The sequence below is a fragment of the Oncorhynchus tshawytscha genome, linkage group LG33, assembly GCF_018296145.1.
Source record: "Oncorhynchus tshawytscha isolate Ot180627B linkage group LG33, Otsh_v2.0, whole genome shotgun sequence".
NCBI lineage: Eukaryota > Metazoa > Chordata > Actinopteri > Salmoniformes > Salmonidae > Oncorhynchus > Oncorhynchus tshawytscha.
The window spans coordinates 29808085-29828074 of NC_056461.1; the positions used below are offsets into that span (position 1 = coordinate 29808085).

At 41.3% G+C, this 19990-nt stretch overlaps 1 protein-coding gene across 1 annotated transcript; it reads right to left on the reverse strand.

Moving 5' to 3' along the window:
* Nucleotides 1-2321: 2321 nt before the first annotated feature.
* On the reverse strand, nucleotides 2322-12678 carry LOC112230539 (macrophage colony-stimulating factor 1 receptor 1-like). Its single transcript, XM_042311602.1, has 22 exons — nucleotides 12519-12678; nucleotides 9394-9654; nucleotides 8932-9210; nucleotides 8690-8826; nucleotides 8396-8555; nucleotides 7800-8010; nucleotides 7565-7680; nucleotides 7308-7419; nucleotides 6965-7122; nucleotides 6632-6759; nucleotides 6414-6540; nucleotides 6234-6341; nucleotides 5928-6038; nucleotides 5651-5813; nucleotides 4520-4599; nucleotides 4234-4343; nucleotides 4012-4134; nucleotides 3807-3918; nucleotides 3508-3607; nucleotides 3316-3421; nucleotides 2535-3171; nucleotides 2322-2376 (listed from the first exon to the last, which is right to left on the reverse strand). The coding sequence occupies exons 1-21, from the start codon at nucleotides 12565-12567 to the stop codon at nucleotides 3019-3021; spliced, it is 2904 nt and encodes a 967-aa protein (XP_042167536.1). The 5' UTR covers nucleotides 12568-12678; the 3' UTR covers nucleotides 2322-2376; nucleotides 2535-3018.
* Between the last annotated feature and the right edge of the window lie 7312 nt (nucleotides 12679-19990).

The following is a 19990-nucleotide window of genomic DNA, read 5'->3' on the forward strand; positions in this document are numbered from 1 at the left end:
TTTGTCATCAATCATTTGTACTCTTTTTATATCCAATCTCTCTTGTGCATTTTTACTTTTTATGGTTTGTTCTTGTGGTGATGAAAGGGTATGTGCCATCTTCCAGAATTGCAAAATAGTTTAGCAGAAGTAACTTGAATGTTTATGCAATGTCCAGGTTCTTGTTTTACAAGAAATGAGGGTAAACTCAGCACTTCCTGATAGTAAAAATAAATGTGTTTGCTTCTCCGAAATTGTATATATATGTAAGAATATTTTGGGTGGGTGTGCATGGAAAACATACCCTTTACCATGAGTGGCTATGGGGTCAAAGAAATGTATAGTAGCCTACCTGATAGAATAACTTTGCAGGGAATATATGATACTCCAACAACTAAGTATTATGACCTGGTATCAGGAATTCATAGAAGGTAGGAAATTAATTTGAGCTTATTGCTCTTTAAAACCCTTTTTATTTGATTACATAGTTACAGTACATTTCCATGCATTGGTAAAATGTTCTTACACTCAAGGCAAGACCAATAATGCAGTGATTGTTTTGTTTCATTGTTACAAGCACTTTTAATAGGGAAAATATGTTGCTACAATTCATAATAATATACGTACAGTACCAGTCAAAAGTTTGGACAAACCTACTCATTCAAGGGTTTTTCTTTATTTCTAATGTTTTCTACATTGTAGAATAATAGTGAAGATATCAAAACTATGAAATAACACATATGGAATCATGTAGTAACCAAGAAAGTGTTAAACAAATCAAGTTCTTGAAATGTTCTGGATTGACTGACCTTCATGTCTTAAAGCAATGATGGACAGTCGTTTCTCTTGGATTATTTGAGCTGTTCTTGCCATAATATGGACTTGGTCTTTTACAAAATAGGGCTATCTTCTGTGTACTACCTTTTCACAACACAACTGATTGGCTCAAACAAATTAAGAAGGAAAGAAATTCCACAAATTAACTTTTAACAAGGCACCCTTGTTAATTGAAATGCATTCCAGGTGACTACCTCATGAAGCTGGTTGAGAGAATGCCAAGATTGTGCAAAGCTGTCACCAAGGCAAAGATTGGCTACTTTAAAGAATCTGAAATATGAAACACTTTTGGTTACTACATGATTCCATATGTGTTATGTCATAGTTTTTATGTCTTCACTATTATTCTACAATGTAGAAAATAGTAAAAAATAAAGAAAAACCCTGGAATGAGTAGGTGTGTCCAAACTTTTGACTGGTACTGTACATTTCTTTAACTCTCATCCCTTTGGAATGAGCCAAACCAAAACAAAACTAATCTCCAAAACAGCAAAACGTGTTCGAAATGAATTGTGAGCCAAGGCTACACACTGGCTAAACACAAAACGTTGACTGCCCACCATAATATAAAAACGTTTTCGCAGTAACTATGTCTTGTGTTACTTAGGCATGTTGAAACGTTGATCTCTGTTCAGTAGACCTGGTGTTGAGAACTTTGAGTATTGGAAACAAATGAAACTGCATATGTAAGTGGTTCCATTCTCCAATCCTTTTTAAAGAGAGACATTAAGCAGTGGCTCACCAAGCAGTATTCATGGCAGGCTTCACCAAAAAAACATACCAAGAAAAAAACATAAAACAATTTCCTTTCATCTGTCTGAGTTTCATCATTTTCTTTCCAGTCGCAAGAGGCTGAATGTGTCCCACCAGAGAAAGCATCCGAGCGAGTCAAACAGCGCCCCTCTGTCTCTGTATGTGTAGCTCATCTATCTGACGCTGTCTGGTGAAAAAGACTATGACATTGTTGCCTCCCATAGCATTGAATGCAAGGGAATACAGCAAGCATTTGACCTCTCTTGATAAAAATGTTAATTCAATAATAACCAGTCAGCGGTGAGCTAAACTGAGTGAGCCCAACTGTGAATGGTCCTGGCACACAAAAAAAGCATCAAGGGAAGCCAGCTTGGATTTACTTTACACAAATAACATCACGTCAAAAGCAAAACGTCATTGACAGAAACAACTTGAATTGTCATTGTTAGACTAGCGAGCAAACATTTTAGCCAGGTAGCCTAGGACAACTAAAAGCGTGTACTGTATGACAGAGTTATAGACCGTTTCCTCAACATGGAAAAGAGGAGGATGACATTGGTGTTTCTCTACAAGTAGGGTGAGTCAACATGTTTTTTTCTAGTTGCACAAACAGAGGTTTTGTGATGAAACAAAGGTGTGGTTGAATTTATTCTGCCACTGTATCTTCTTATTGTCTCGGCCTCAGACCTATATATCACTGTATCTTCTTATTGTCTCAGCCTCAGACCTATATATCACTGTGTCTTCTTATCGTCTCGGCCTCAGACCTATATATCACTGTATCTTCTTATTGTCTCGGCCTCAGACCTATATATCACTGTATCTTCTTATTGTCTCAGCCTCAGACCTATATATCACTGTGTCTTCTTATCGTCTTGGCCTCAGACCTATATATCACTGTCTTCTTATTGTCTCGGCCTCAGACCTATATATCACTGTATCTTCTTATTGTCTCGGCCTCAGACCTATATATATCACTGTGTCAAGGCATTTAAACTAACAGGTTATAGAGCAAATCATGCAATTATTACAACACACAGGTTGTAATATGTTGTTTTTTCTCCCTGACTTGGGTTCCCCTAGGGATTTTTACCCATGCATAGCTACCTGGCATTAAGTTGTCAGAGTCCGATCAGAGTTTGTAAAATATCTTGATCTGTGTAAATATAAAAGTTAAATGGGTAGAATAATGTCTGGGGTTATGGTAATTTTCTGTACATAAAATGTTCAAGGCATACATGCTTAGTTCCTTTTAAAACGGTTGTTGCTGACTGGAACTTGACTTTGTACTTCGTAAAAAAGGTACTGTATGACACTAAAACCATGTTCTGTACAGTGAGAGTCAAGACATTTGGATCATTTGGTGTGTCTAGTCCATCCAACTCTTGGCTATGACCGGCAGACAGTCATCTATGAACGTATAGTAATGGAGGACGGCCTGATGTGCTCTCAGCAGAACTGGTAGATGTTATCCCTCATCAACAGGGGCTGTTCCTCTTCTTCGTGGTTCAGTGTCTGATCACAATCCTCACTAATCTTAGCTTGGTCACTCTGCTCTCCTGACTCCTGCTGTGGTGTCTTATTCTGCACATTCCTGTAGGTCTGGCAGAAGAAAGGATACTTTGTGTCAAATTTTTAAAAAGTGTTGATGTCCCCAAACAATTTTATCCACAAAATGATATTATTCTTACTTCTAAATACATTTTAGGAGTACAGAAAATCGTGGGTCACTTAAGTCCATCTGACCTGGTCTGGCTGGTCAGGCAGTAGACTCTGGATAAGCTGACCAATGGTACTGAAGGTTGGACGCACTGTTGGTTCCATGTTCCAACACATCTTCATGATGGTGTATCTGAGGAGAACTCTCAGTTTCAGATACTGCAGCAGGTTGTCAGGTTACATCATCTCTTTTCGCCGATCTTGAGGTATAATACTCACATCTCTGGAGGGGCAAAGTCCGGCTGTGACATGTGGCATCCATCTTTGATCATCTTGTAAAACCGGGTGTCCACCACAATATTAGGGTATGGGCTCTTACCTAGAAATAACAAAACATTTATGAAAAAAAAATATATATATTTTCTAAAAGACTGATTCAACATAAGTCATCATTTTTGTCATCACGTGCCAGAGTGACCTAGCCTGATCCCAGATCTGTTTGTGCTTTTGCCGACTTCATTTTCATTGGCAAGCGAACAGATAGACTGGCACCCATGCTAAGTGCCAGAAAGACCCACCCAGAGAGAAGACCTCCCACAGCAGTATCCCATAGGACCAGACATCACTCTGCACTGTGTACACACAGTCAAAGATGCTCTCGGGGGCCATCCACTTCACTGGCAGACGGGCCTGGGAAGAAACATAGTTCACAATCATTGGAGAATCTGAGATTCCTTAACTAAAGTGATTTCTTTATTTCTTTATATTGTTTTATTAACTCACATTTCCTTTCACCACATAGTTGGAGTCATTCTCGATGTCTCGAGCGAGCCCAAAATCGCAGATCTTAGCCACGTGGTCATCGGTCAATAGGACGTTCCTAGCGGCCACATCCCTGTGAATGCACTGCAAAGACAACATTGGTTTCACTCATATAGTCATGTGTCAATCTGCATGTTACACTACATGAGTTGACTTTAAATTACAATTCCATTTTTCTATTACGTTTTTGGATGCAAGGAAGTCCATTCCCTGAGCCACCTGATAGGAGACCCTCAACAAGTCTTCTATGTCCAGCGACCAGGTGTCTGTCTCTGGATCCTCACATAAAGAACCTATGACGGAGAGAGAGGAAGAGAGAGACTATATGACACTTAACAGTGTATATTACCACCCTTCACTCCATAACCTAGCAGAGAGACAGAGAGAAAGATCGAGGAAGAGTGTATAACGCCATTCCACTCCACAACCCTCTCCGTGTTACTGCAGTGTGTCGATGGATGTTAATTACCCATAGGGCAGTATTTGGGCCTCTGCGCTGGATGCATGACCTGGTAGTTGTCTGAGCTGGAGCAGGAGATCCCACTGTCACTGCAGACACATAAAGGACTGGTTACTATACGGTCTACACTGGACAGTTACACTGAGTGGACAAAACATTGGGGCGGCAGGGTAGCCTAGTGGTTAGAGCGTTGGACTAGTAATCGGAAGGTTGCAAGTTCAAACCACCAAGGTACAAATCTGTCGTTCTGCCCCTGAACAGGCAGTTAACCCACTGTTCCTAGGCCGTCATTGAAAATAAGAATTTGTTCTTAACTGACTTGCCTAGTTAAATAAAGGTAAAAAAATTAAGAACACCTGCTCTTACCATCACATAGACTGACCAGGTGAATCCAGGTGAACGCTAGGATCCCTTAGTGATGTCACTTCTTAAATATACTTACATCAGTGTAGATGGGGAGGAGACAGGTTTTTAAGCCTTGAGACATGGATTGTGTATGTGTGCCATTCAGGCGATGAAGCGCCTTTGAACAGGGTGTGGTAGTAGGTGCCAGGTGCACCGGTTTGTGTCAAGAACTGCAACGCTGCTGTGTTTTTCACGCTCAACAGTTTCCCGTGTGAATCAAGAATGGTCCACCACCAAAAGCACATCCAGCCAACTTGACACAACTGTGGGAAGCATTGGAGTCAACATGGGCCAGCATCCCTTTGGAACGCTTTCAACACCTTGTAGAGTCCATGCCCCGACCAATTGAGGCTGTTCTGGTGTTTCTAATGTTTTGTACACTCAGTGTATTCTGTGTAGAAATTCAAATGTACGGTCAGTGATAACGTAGAGACCATGACGTGCGTCAAGAGGCATGAATGCCTTGTTAGTATAGAATGTAGATTTTGATACGGCACCACAGAGAGCAATTCATAAAATGAGGGCAGGAGAGTTCACTGGCTAGATGAATACAAAGCATTGTCAGCTGGTTGACGGTATATAAAACGTGTGTGGTGTGTGGAGACTGAAACTTGTGCCTCACATCTATTTCTCGTTTTGGTGCACTTTCACTAACCCAGAAACCATGTCTGGTGGGAGAATGGAGAAAGGAGAGTGAGTTGAGACTAGAGGCATGTTAGTGATCGTTCAGCCCACCTCCTGACACGAGACTCCTGGCTACATGTGTTCTTGTAGTGATCACTATCCCCTGGAACCCCTGGTCCACTCAGGATGGAGTCCAGGAACAGCTTGGCTTTGCCACGCAGGAAGTTCAGCAGGTCGCCATGGCTACAGTACTCTGTGATCATCAGCATTGGGCCTGTGGTCGAACACAACAATGAGATTACCTATTTGGTTAACTAATGAAACTCACCCAACAAGTCATGTTACCTTCTTCTATGGAAATGCAAGTACAGAAAAGAGTTTGTCGCACCTCCTTGAGTACATGCCCCCAACAGGTTAACAATGTTGTCATGACATCCCAGGTGACTGAGGATCTTCAGTTCTGACATCAGAGCTTCTCTCTCCTCTGAGTGGGCGCTTGCTGAGGAGGAGTAGCAGCTCTTTCATTATTGCATTTACTGAGATACTGCTTCATCTATGATGGGAACTACTTTCATGCCAGCATGTATCCAATAGCAGTTATGTATTGTACAATCATTTTGACTTCCTTCTGTAAATTAAAAGCAATGCTGCAGGGTTAAAGATGTTTACGAACAGTATGAGGAGGCTAACTCACGCTTGAGCATCTTTACTGCCACACGGGTGGTCATGTTGTCATCGGTCCCCAGACCATAGGCAGTGGCCTCCACAACTTTCCCAAAAGCCCCTGCTCCCAGAATCTGGCCTGGAAGAGTCAGGCATTACTGTTTCATGTACTGATGTCTGTTTCAACCCCCAAAACGACAATAAAACATACCAAGCCTCAGCTTATCACGAGGGAACTCCCACTTCTTGTTATAAGGAAGTTGAGTAGGATCAATAAAGGTGTAGTTATTCCCATCATTGGCCTCGATGATCTTCCACCGGACTTCATATTTGGGTTTCTATGAGAGAAAACATATGTTGTGTAATGGTCTAACTGCAAATGTATTTGGGCAGTGAAAGCCAATGAACGAGTCAGTAAATGCAGCTCACCTGCTTGTATTTGTACAGAACGATGACAAGCAGAAGGAACAGAAGGGCTGATGTGCTGGTGGCTCCAATGAGAGTGGGGGTGAACAGCTCAGACATTACAAATGTTTTTGAAGTGGCAGCAACAACATCTAAAACATAGCAAACAACACAGTACATTTGAATGCCCTTGAAGTCAGCTCATGACATTATTCAATACTGAACAGGGAAATGAGAAATAACACTACCGGTGGCTGTTTCAGTACTAGTCATAGTAAGAGACCACCGGCGCCATGTGAGAATCTCACAAAACTTTTGTTTGTGCAGTATACTATGTAGCTGTAATGGCCGTCTTACGCGATATGAAGATGTCCCGATTTTTGCCAGCAAAGTTAAAGGTGACACACTCCACTGTGAACTCCTCAGTTGAGGGACTGAGGGTCAGCTCACTCTGCCCCTCCATGGTGCTGGTGAAGAGAGGCTGCACCTCCACGGTGTCATTGTCCGCATCACACCTGAACACAGAGGAACGTCAAGACGAGCAGAGACAGTAGGCCTATTTCATTTAAGAGTGAAACAGCTCTCTCTGCATATTTTACTGTGCAAAACTCTTGGCTTATTGTTATCCAGTTAGAGAACCTACAATCAATCAAATTGAGTATATAGAGCCCTTTTTTACATCATCAGTTTTTACACCTACGTGCTTTGTATTCCTGGGCACTGGTACCAGAGGATTGTGGGAGCTGGGTATCCAGAGGAGGTGCAGATCAGGGTGGTAGAATTCTTCAGGCTGAGCATCGCATTGGGTTTCTCTAATCAGTCAGAGAGGACAGACAGCATCACACTGTGTAAGTCATCATCACGTCACTCTCACAATACACGGAACAGTTTTGCTCCATATTTTCTCTCTAGTTTGATAGTCGGTGTGACCGGTCACATTGGAATAAAACATCTTACGGTAGACTTGGATATTGAAGGTGATGGAGCTGTTGAGGCGCGTGCTCCTGGTGTGGAGGGTGTACTGGCCCCTCTCCTCAGACCTGACTCTGTGTAGCAGCAGGCTGCTCTCGTACCTACAGGATGACAGGACAGGATCAAATAACAGCACCGGCTCCTGTATTTATTCAGCATCTTTTAGAAATGATGTGGTATACACATTCAGAAGCAGGGTAATTATTGGGAAAATAATGACCTGTTATTGTCTTGGGTGGTCCATGTGTCGACATGAGTGGAGATGTTGTGACTGTGAGACATGGGCACGTCCCACCAATGCTTCTTGATTTGGGGATAGGCCTCGATCAGAATGCTTATCTCAAGGTTCTCCCCTTCTTTCACATTGACTAAGGAGCCATTTTGGTATAGATTGGGTGACAGGCGGGGTATGAACCTAATGTAAGGCTCATCTGAAGGAGGGAGAAAGACAAACAGAGAGAACATTATTTTGATCAAACTTCAACAAAACTTAACATTTTAAATTATCACACCACAATTTCCTTTGAGGATGCTGAGCTGAGTTTCACTTTTAAAACAGGTTTCCATGTTTGGTGTTTGTGGAGATCAACACTAGCCTTGTACTACCATCCTGATCTCGCGGGCTTACATAAATATGTTCCCATGTAGCGAAACATATTAGATGCTAGCCAGACATATTAGATGCTAGCCAAACATATTAGATGCCAGCCAAACATATTAGATGCCAGCCAAAGATATTAGATGCTAGCCAAACATATTAGATGCTAGCCAAACATATTAGATGCTAGATCAACACCCCCTTTCCCTAATGCTTACCTACGACCTCCAGGTAGGTGGTGGACCTGTTGGCCCCAGCCTCATTGATGGCTGTACAGGTGAAGTTTCCTGTGTCAGACATGGTCACAGCCGGGATAGTCACAGTACTGGTGATGTGGACCTGCTTGTCCTGTATTACTTTTTGAAAGAAGTTCAATGTCTGCATATATAAAAAAATATATAAAAAACAACAAATCAGTTCAGATCTTCAGACATATACTGTATCATACAAGCTAATGGGAAACATATATGATTTAATGATAGAAATTGAGGACAGGTTACTGTTTAACTTACTTTGAGGGAGGAGTGTTTCCAGGTGACGTTGTAGAAGTGGTTAGGGTTACTGGTGATGCAGGGGATGAGGAGCTCCTCTCCAACAATACTAACATACCCATCTACCTCAATTAACACAGACGGTGGCCAACGCAACCCTGGAACAGACACATAGAAGTAGATGTGATTAGATGCTTTGGGACTAATAACCTCAATGCAATGTCCAAAAAATACAAAATGCACAGACTTCTACTTCATCTTACTTTGAAAGACATTGATAGTGATGTCTTTGGAGCGTGTTGTGACCCCATTGATCTTTGCGCTGCATATGTAGTTTGCACTGTGGCTGGTCAGAAGGTGTCTGATGAGGATCCCTCTCCTGGGATTGACAGTGTAGTTCATGTCGGGGGGTGTTGGGTCTCCGTTGGCCATATGGAGGGACATGTCTGTGGCACTGGGGTCTGTCAGCTGACAGAGGAGAAGATCCCCGCCCTCCTCAACATCTCTCATGTTGCGGGGGGTTACCAGGACGTTATTGGGATCTATAAGGAACATAACAGGTTGAGCAATGTTGACTTAATTTGTGACATATTAGCTGATAAACATACAATGTTGTGCGTGGCTTTGGCATCTGGACAGATAATAATAATGATAATTTATCATTTCTAGAGCGCGTTTCCCACTCTCAATGTCCATAAAAGATGTCATGTCATGAAAACACTTACCTTTCACATAGATGTGGACCTCTGAGAACAGGTCTGGTTGGTTGTCATACACACACTTGTATGTGCCAGTGAAGTCTGCTGTAAGGTACTTGGTGGTAATCACACTCCCCTGTTTAGAGAACCTCCATTTGAACGCTGTGGTAGACCAGGTGGCTGTGCTGTCCCCCTCACAGGTCAAGGTGAATAACGTTCCTAAAAGCAAAGTCCTCTCAGGCTCCCTCAGCAACACAGAGTTCAGCCTGATTACTGGAGGACTTCGCTCTGTCAACAAACCAAAGACAGAACCAGGAATAAACAATCAATATTAACAATCCCTCACATGTCCATCACATGTTTCCTCATATGTTCCTCACATGTTTCATGGAATATAGACATAGACTACGGTAATAATAGATTTCAATGAATTATCACATTTTGTAACTCTAAAACGGAGACCCAACACACCCCGACATGAACTACACTGTAACTCTAAAACCTATCTTCTCAGGGATGAACATATCCAAGTGGATGCCCCACTGATTTGTATTTATTCCGTTTATATATTTCATCTTCAACTTCAATCATGACATTTTTTCTAAATATGTGAACAGTTTATTGTACAGATTGTTTGTCAGGGTGGGGGTTGAAAATGGTTTGAACGTTTTAAAGACCTCCACTGTAAAATATAACACTGATCCATCCTTGCATAAGGAGGGTGGAGTAATAGTCAGACGGAATTGAGTCATCAGCAGTAAATGCAGAGACGGACAGATAGATAGAACAGGATCTACCTTGGACAGAAGAGGAAGAACAATTTAAAGCTACAATATGTAACTTTTTTGGGGCGACCCCACCAAACTCACAAAGAAATGTGAGTTATAGATCTGTAATTCCCATTGAAAGCAAGTCTAAGACGCATTATATCTGTTCTATGTGCTCTATTTCTATGCCACCCATTCTTAAGTTTGGTTTTTGCGTCTTTTACTTTCTAGTTTGTACACCATCTTCAAACAGCTGAAATTACAATATTGTTGGTTATTGAAAAGATATTTCACTGCAGTTTGGATTGTACCATGATTCTCTACATTGTTTGTTTTGCCACATTAACTGAAATTAGGTAAAGTATTAGAATTTTAGCAACCAGGAAATGGCGGCGCATCACAAAGAAGACTTGTAAAATAACTGTTATTTTGAATCTGTTTATTTGGTTTTTAGGCGATTCAGAGAGTGATACTATACATTGGTAATCAATCATGGATGTTATAATCTAAAACAGTAAAAAATAAACAAATCAGATAATGTGATTTAGTATTGGGATATCAGACTGTGATTGGTTCATCAGTTAATTGTTAAATCCATACAAGCAAATTGACTTGATCAATGCATTATCTATTGTATGCCTTATTGACCAAATTTGGTTTAGTAGCATGTTATTGCCCACAATCTGAAACTGGATTGAACTGCTGCTTAGTTTGTTATGAAGCTTATTCCCCCTGATTGGACAGCCTGTCTCATGCAGGTTAAGATTTTAGCATCTCATTGGCTGGCAGCGTTGGGTTTCTTGGCTAGGTCCTGGAGGTGGGTGGAGATGCGGGACACTTGCAGCAGCAGGGCCTGGTGGTTCTCCACCAGAAGACTCTGGTGTCTGCCCAGGTTCTGCAGGTTATTCAGGTGCTGAGCTCCCTGGTCCTTCATGGCTTTCAGCAGGTTGATGACCTCCCTCTGGCCGCTGGACACCTCTCTGTGCTCCTGGACCAGCTGAGACAGCGCCTTGACCACCTCTTCTTTCCAGGTAGCAGCTTCTCGCTGGTCCTGGGTATGTTGGGAGAGTAACTGTTTCAGCTCATCCACTCCACAGCATAGAGACGTAGGGGCTACCACTGGGTCTGGGGGAGCCTGACTGAACTCTGGGTTGGCTGGGAGGAAGACTGGTTTAAGGTCCCCCATGGTCATGCCAACTGGTTCACTGGCAGGGGGTTCTTTGTCACCTGAAAGAGGGTGAAACACATTGTCTCATTGTTGAGTGAAGCCTTCCCATTTTAATACCAAGCAACAAACCTGCAAGAAAAATACATTTTATTTGACTGTACAACACAGTATTTCACTTGTATTGTATAAAATACTAAAATGGACATCAAACAATCCACTTACTTTGAATCAGTGAAGCGCATCGTCTTGAATTTCTCCTCTGTCAGGCATGATGCCAACACTTCAGTACCAGAGTTATGTAATTTGCTGTTACTGACATATCATTTTATCATATGGTGAATTATGAGTTATTTCAATTTCAATGCCTTAGGTATCATCCATAGAAAGGTGGTAATAAAAATTATTTTCTTGGTATATATCAACGTCACCAGAGATAATTATTGCATTAAAGGGTTTTCTGTCTATTTCATATTTGAGTGTTTTTTTTCAGGGAGAAAGGGGAAATGAGAGTGTTCCTAAGAAGGGTTGAAGCATGTGTCTTTTTGTGTGTGGAATTTTTTTTAAACGGAACCCCCGATAGCGTCTAGCTCCAGGAAACACATTGTGCTCGGGACTTGCTGGACGGATCCAGGTCATCGGGGTGCCTGTTTCCCAATCCCACTCTCACTTCTGCTTTTTCTGGGGAGGCGGCGGAGTGGGGGGAACCACCAGGAGCTGGACATGTTCTGTTAGCTCTGTGTCTACCCCCCACCCCTGTGACCCCCCCTGTCCCCCCTGCTCTCAGATGCCAGAACCCACAAAGCTAAACACCTGCTCTCACTGTAACAGTCTTCACTATGACATTTTATCCATTTGAGTCCAAATTCTGTTACATCCATGGTTACATTTTTGGGGAAAAAAAGATGAATTGTCATAAAAATGTAATTAAGATTAAATCACATGCATCTATTCTGTTAAATATTTTAAACAAATGTATTTGACTGTTTTGATGGCAATTTTATCAATGCAAAACACAAAAAAAGTTGGCATTTAAAAAACATATCAAAACAACTCATGAACATATGATACATTTGTGTGAATATTGACAGCACCATGAGATTTAAATGAGGTCTCGTTGGTTTAACAAAATCATGACACATCCTCTGAACAACATTCAGAGAACAAAGGAGCTGATTTTAAAACACTTCCTACAGTCTCAAATTGATTCATGTGCTTACCTTGTGCTGTGCAGAGCATGATGCCCAGGAAAAGGGCTAGGAAGAGCATATTCTGTCCCTCTCACTGTCTCTGTTGGTCTCTGTCTATATGTCTGTCCTCTGGGCAGTCTGTCCGCTCTACTCAAGGGTTGTTAAGGAACTGGTTGACTGGGGTGGCTTGTCAGTCTTGATATCATTACAACTTCCCCTAACTCACCTCCCACTGTGCTTACAGCCAGTACATATTAAAGTAGTTTGTGTGTTCTGAATTCTTTTGATGGATGAGTCGCTGTCTTTTAGTAAAGTATAACAATGTTTATACAACGTATTTACAGACGGCCAGTTAAGTTAGACATGAGTGGAAATAAGAGTAAACATTTTTATGACATGTATTTGAAATAAGTCAAATTCCACTGAAACACCTTGCAGTACATTTGCTGTGTAGCAATGTAAGCATGTCAATTAATATAGGGAGTTCATTCAAAATAGATGTGTACTTTTTTTTCTCCCTTCCCATCTAAGAAGCTTAGATAGGCAGCATTCTTCAGCTTATTCAGAATCGTCCCTCACCGCGTGTCATTCCATCTTACTATTACGTAGGATACCGAACAGAACAGGGAAAACAACGGTTACAGTATTGCAAAGTGCATATACACCTTGCATTGCTTTGTTATATAGGTACAGTACAAACAAAGATTTATACAATACAGAGAGCACAAATTGAAAGAGGACACAATTCTGAACAATAAAGGCACTTCATTTGATTTTCAAAGACATTCAAAAAAATCATTTAAACATCATGAAAACTATGTCATTTAATACATCAAGAAATTGCATGTGAAGTATCAAATGCCCTTTCAATGTGTTTGAGTTGACACTCAAGGACACTAGCCATAGACCTTTCAGTACAGAGCTGGAAGTTCAACAGTATTCTGTAGAAGACAATGCTCTAGCCAGGCAAACAGATTAGGCACAACAAAGATATTTTGTACTATTTATGAAACAAATGAATTCTGACATTTACAATCAGTGTCTTTAATATGCTACTGAAACCTGATGGAACATCCCTGACCAACAAATAGCATGAGAACCTTTGGATTGGGTAGACCTGCTTCTAGTTTTGTTGCACCTTACGTGTGGAATGATCTAGAATACACTTTAGAATGAGAAGAACTGGTGCCTCTAGGTTGTTAGGGGACCTTTTCACTGAAGAATGTGTCTGTTTATGATTGTGTTTGCTTAACGTGTATTGTTGTGTATAATAACGTCTATTTTAATGTGTATATGAATGTGACGTTTAAGGTGCATATTGTATTTTGATGTGTATTGTTGTGCTATACAAGGCTCATCTGTTAAATAGACCTTGGTCTCAGCATTGACTCCCTGTCAAAATAAATGCTAAATAAAAATGTAGTGCTTAATGTTTTTAATCAATAATTCAAAACTTAATTTAGTTTTAAATTGGTAAGGCATTTGATAAGAATGAGAGGGGCAAATATAAGAGTTACATTACTGCAAACTTACAGAAAATGTGAACAGGAAATGTGAATTATTAGCAACAGGAAATGTGAATTATTATGTGGATTATAATTAATGGACATTTTTGTAAGGGTTGATACATTTTTTGTATGGGAAAATCAAGTCTGAAATTTGAAGTGGAAATAAAAAAAACTCAGATAAACCTCAAATACACTACACGTTCTCCTGCAACAGGATGATCAAATTAAGATCCTACATCTGTACATTCTATATAAATTATGTATTCTCTCTTCAAATATACTTTTCTTTACAATTTGACAACTTCGATTAGATAACAATTGCATATAATAATGACAATTTCCATTGACATTTTTTATTTATTTTACTAGGCAAGTCAGTTAAGAACAAATTCTTATTTACAATTACAGCTTAGGAACAGTGGGTTAACTGCCTGTTCAGGGGCAGAATGATAGATTTGTACCTTGTCAGCTCGGGGGTTTGAACTTGCAACTTTCCGGTTACTAGTCCAACGCTCTAACCACTAGGCTACCCTGTTTTTGTAAATCATAAAATGAAAATGGAAAAAGTACCTTTTTTACATTTTTTAAAATGTATTTTACCCTTATCTTACCAGGTAAGTTGACTGAGAACACATTCTCATTTACAGCAATGACCTGGGGAATAGTTACTGGGGAAAGCAGGTATATATCCCTAATATACAAAAATAATGACGAGAAAAAATAATAACCAGATAATGTTTCCTAAAAGGGCCTGCAACATTCGTGTTTAACTAACACACATTGTCATGTGCAACATTGTTCTGTATAATAGACTCCTCTAACATCAGCTCCCTAATGAGGCTACAGGAAACTCTCCTCCACTTCAGGGATGCATGGAGACTGGGAGAGACAATCTTCTTGTGTGAGGGCAGATACAGTTGAAGTCACATTTTCTATAGGATTGAGATCAGTGCTTTGTGATGGCCACTCCAATACCTTGACTTTGTTGTTCTTAAGACATTTTGCCACAACTTTGGAAGTATGCTTGGGGTCATTGTTCATTTGGAAGACCCATTTGCGACCAAGCTTCAACTTCCTGACTGATGCCTTGAGATGTTGCTTCAATATATTCACATAATTTTCCTGCCTCATGATTCCATCTATTTTGTGAAATGCACCAGTCTCTCCTGCAGCAAAGCACCCCCACAACATGATGCTGCCACCCCCATGCTTCACGGTTGGGATGGTGTTCTTCGGCTTGCAAGCCTCCCCCTTTTTCCTCCAAACATAACGATGGTCATTATGACCAAACAGTTCTATTTTTGTTTCATCAGACCAGAGGAAAGTTCTCCAAAAAGTATGATCTTTGTTCCTATGTGCAATTGCTAACCTTAGTCTGGCTTTTTTGGTGGTTTTGGAGCAGTGGCTTCTTCCTTGCTGAGCGGCCTTTCAGGTTATGTCGATATAGGACTCGTTTTACTGTGGATATATAAACTTTTGTACCTGTTTCCTCAAGCATCTTCACAAGGTCCTTTGCTGTTGTTCTTGGACTGATTTGCACTTTTCGCACCAAAGGACATACATCTCTGGGAGACAGAACGCGTCTCCTTCCTGAGCGGTATGACGGCTCCATGGTCTCATGATGTTTATACTTGCGTACTATTGTTTGTACGTGGTACCTTCAGGCGTTTGGAAACTGCTCCCAAGGATGAACCAGACTTGTGGAGGTCTACCATTTTTTTCTGAGGTCTTGGCTGACTTCTTTTGATTTTCCCATGATGTCAAGCAAAGAGGCACTGAGTTTGAAGGTAGGCCTCCAATTGACTCAAATTATGTCAATTAGCCTATCAGAAGCTTCTAAAGCCATGACATCATTTTCTGGAATTTTCCAAGCTGTTTAAAGGCAGTCAACTTAGTATATGTAAACTTCTGACCCAATGGGTAACGGGGTTCAGTGAATTATAGGTGAAATAATCTGTCTGTAAACATTATTGGAAAAAATACTTGTGTCATGCACAAAGTAGATGTCCTACCCGACTTGTCAAAACTCTAGTTTGATAACAAGTCATTTGTGGTGTGGTTGAAAAATGAGTTTTAATGACTCCAACCTAAGTGTATGTAAACTTCCGACTTCAACTGTACCTCTTCCTCTGTGCTGCCTACTGGCTCTTCTAGGAAGGATTCTGGCTCAACTAGGGAGGCTGTATCAGTATTATAATGGTCAGTCATGCTATTAATGGAAGGTAGAAAAAAATAGTGGTTTTACTTTATTACGGCTTTATTACTCTCAGAGGAAAATCAATAAACGGTGTTATCGTAAGCCTGAGTGTCACTGACCAATTATTGATAACAATAAGCAAGAAACAAAAACCCAACATCCAAAAAGCTTTGAAGGAAAGCTGCCATGACATGAGGCAGTGCAGAATTGGGCAATCGTCAAATGCTGCCCCTGACTCACACAGTCACACTCCCTGTGGCAAACTGGCAGCCACAGGGTTTACAGATTAGACACACACTCTGTGGAGAGAACGTCCTATGTTACCTTGATGTACTCTGTGTGGCGGTGTTCAGCACCTCACCACCTCCTGCTTCTGCCTCTATGACTGCATGGATATCTGGGATGTTGATGATGTATTCAGTCTGGGAGGGGCCAGCCTCCTCCCAGGTCTCTCCTGTCTTCTGCCCTCCTAGATCCCCCGAGGAGACTGGTTCCCTGCTGGTCTAGGTTTGGTTTTGACTACAGCGTGGTCACTCTTCGGGAAAGCTCTTATTCACCTGGGTGTATTTCTTGGACGGGTTTGGAAATAATATGTATCTACTAATTGTAGATATACATGAGAAATCAACATATTAACGCCATAGTGTTGAGGATGATCTATCATGGTTGTCTTTACCTTTCTGTAAGTCTTAGTCAGCAGGTTTCCCATCGAATGAGCTAGAGAGGAGAACTGTGGCCTCTTCTCCAATTTCTCATCAACACTTACACATAGCTCACATCATCAAACGCAGAGTTAATGTCACCTTGTCCTATGTTTTACTTACAACCACAAACATTCCTACAGACAAAGAGAGACGGATGAGGCCTCAGATCTTGTCTGTAGCATGAGTGGGTTTGGGCATCCTATAGCCTCTCTTCAATGCAGTGTAGAACTGTTGATTCACGGGAATGTCAGGATAGGGCGTTCCTCCTGAAGTTAGGCAAAAACAGAGCACATACCTAATATCAAGACATGTATTCATAAATGATCTCTAGTTGCAATAACTTAAAATACATCCGTAATATGCAGAGAATATTCTATTTACCTAGGATAAAGAGGGTCGCCCCCAGGTGATAAGGGTAGGTAACAACACATCCACCACGCTGATCCTCAACACAGGGGCCCCTCAGGGGTGCCTGCTCAGTCCCCTCCTGTACTCCCTGTTCACTCATGACTGCACGCCAGGCACAACTCCAACACCATCATTAAGTTTGCCAATGACACAACAGTGGTAGGCCTGTCAACGACAACGGCAAGACAGCCTGTAGGGAGGAGGTCCGAGACCTGGCCGTGTGGTGCCAGGACAACAACCTCTCCCTCAATGTGATCAAGACAAAGGAGATGATTGTGGACTACAGGAAAAAGAGGACAGAGCACGCCCCCATTCTCATCGATGGGACTGTAGTGGAGCAGGTTGAGAGCTTCAAGTTCTTTGGTGTCCACATCACCAACAAACTAACATGGTCCGAGCATACCAAGACAGTCGTGAAGAGGGCACATCAAAACCTATTCCCACTCAGGAGACTGCAAAGATTTGGCATGGGTCCTCAGATCCTCAAAAGTTCTACAGCTGCACCATCAAGAGCATCCTGAATGGTTGCATCACTGCCTGGTATGGCAACTGCTCGGGCCTCCGACCGCAAGGCACTACAGAGAGTAGTGCATACGACCCAGTACATCACTGGGGCAAAGCTTCCTGCCATCTAGGACCTCTATACCAGGCGGTGTCAGAGGAAGGCCCTAAAAATGGTCAAAGACTCCAGCCACCCTAGTCATAGACTGTTCTCTCTGCTACTGCATGGGAAGCGGTACCAGAGTGCCAAGTCTAGGTCCAAGAGGCTTCTAAACAGTTTCTACCCCCAAGCTATAAGACTCCTGAAGATCTAATCAAATGGCTCCCCAGACTATTTGCATTCCCCCCTCCTTCACACATCTGCTACTCTGTTGTTATCATCCATGCATAGTCACTTTAATAACTCTACCTATATGTACATATTACCTCAATTACCTCGACTAACCGGTGCCCCCACACATTGAGTCTGTATCGGTACCCCCCTGTATATAGTCTTGCTATTGTTATTTTACTGCTGCTCTTTAATTACTTGTTGCTTTTATTTCTTATTTGTATTTGTTTCATATTTTTTTAACTGCATTGTTGGTTAGGGGTTTGCAAGTAAGCATTTCACTGTAAGGTCTAAACCTGTTGTATTTGGCGCATGTGACTAATAACATTTGATTTGATTTGATCTCGCAAAGCAGAATGCCAAAAGACCAAACATCACTCAAGGTTCTGTAGAGTGTCACGCCCTGGCCTTAGTATTTTGTGTTTTCTTTATTATTGTGGTTAGGCCAGGGTGTAACATGGGTGATTATGTGTTTGTCTTGTCTAGGGGTTTTGTAGATTAATGGGGTTGTGTTTAGTATAGTATTCTAGGTAAGTCTATGGTTGCCTAGAGTGGTTCTCAATCAAGAGGCAGGTGTTTATCGTTGTCTCTGATTGGGAACCATATTTAGGCAGCCATATTCTTTGAGTATTTCGTGGGTGATTGTTCCTGTCTCTGTGTTTGTTGCACCAGATAGGGCTGTTTTGGTTTTTTCATGTTTCTTGTTTTGTAAATTGTTCATATTTTTCATCTTTTATTAAAGATGTATAAAGATAACCACGCTGCATTTTGGTCCTTCTCTCTTTCACCAGAAGAAAACCGTAACATAGAGGTTCTGGAAGATACTCTCTGGAGCCATCCACTTCAGTGGCAGGAATGTGTACAATATCAGAGACATACATTAATATATGCCATTTAGCAGATGCTTTTATCTAAAGCGACGTACAGTCATGCGTGCTGTTAGGTAATCCACTGAGCTGCAGCAGACATTAGGTACCCCATTGAGCTACAGAGGACATTAGGTAACCTATTGAGCTACAGAGAACATTAGGTAACCTATTGAGCTACAGAGAACATTAGGTAACCTATTGAGCTACAGAGAACATTAGGTACCCCATTGAGCTACAGAGAACATTAGGTACCCCATTGAGCTACAGAGAACATTAGGTACCCCATTGAGCTACAGAGGAGATTAGGTAACCTATTGAGCTAGAGAACATTAGGTAACCCATTGAGCTAGAGGACATTAGGTACCCCATCGAGCTAGAGGACATTAGGTACCCCATTGAGCTACAGATGACATTAGGTAACCCATTGAGCTACAGAGGAAATTGGGTAACATATTGAGCTAAAGAGGACATTAGGTAACCTATTGAGCTATAGAGGAAATTGGGTAACCTATTGAGCTATAGAGGACATTAGGTAACCTATTGAGCTATAGAGGACATTAGGTAACCTATTGAGCTATAGAGGACATTAGGTAACCCAATTTAGGTCAAGACAGGTGTAATATAGAATTACAGATGTAGTTGTGGCAAATGACCTGTTTGTGGTAGTGACGCAAATTGACATTGTTTTGGTAGTCTGACCAAAGTCTTGTACTGTCTATACCATAAAGACTCTGGGAAAGCTGTTTCACATCCTCTCCTGATCTACCGCAAAAAAAAAAAGCCAAGAAAAAAACCTCAGTTGAAAAGAGTCCGCAGCCCAGATTTCCCATAACTCAAACATATTCTGGCAACATCAACTTCAATCCAGTGGGAAGTTTTAGTGTTTAAAAACCCTCAGAACATTTTCGATGTCAGCTTTTTTACCTAAAACATATTTTACATTCAGGATGTACAGAACCAACAAGACAAAAAAAAAATAGTTTG

Excerpts from the sequence above, each read along its gene's own strand:
- LOC112230539 (XM_042311602.1), bottom strand. The coding sequence starts at position 12,567 with ATGCTCTTCCTAGCCCTTTTCCTGGGCATCATGCTCTGCACAGCACAA. Across the intron at positions 8,827-8,931 it reads CACTATCAATGTCTTTCAAA|GGTTGCGTTGGCCACCGTCT; the intron begins GTAAGATGAAGT and ends TGTCTGTTCCAG. Across the intron at positions 3,919-4,011 it reads ACTATGTGGTGAAAGGAAAT|GCCCGTCTGCCAGTGAAGTG; the intron begins GTGAGTTAATAA and ends GTTTCTTCCCAG.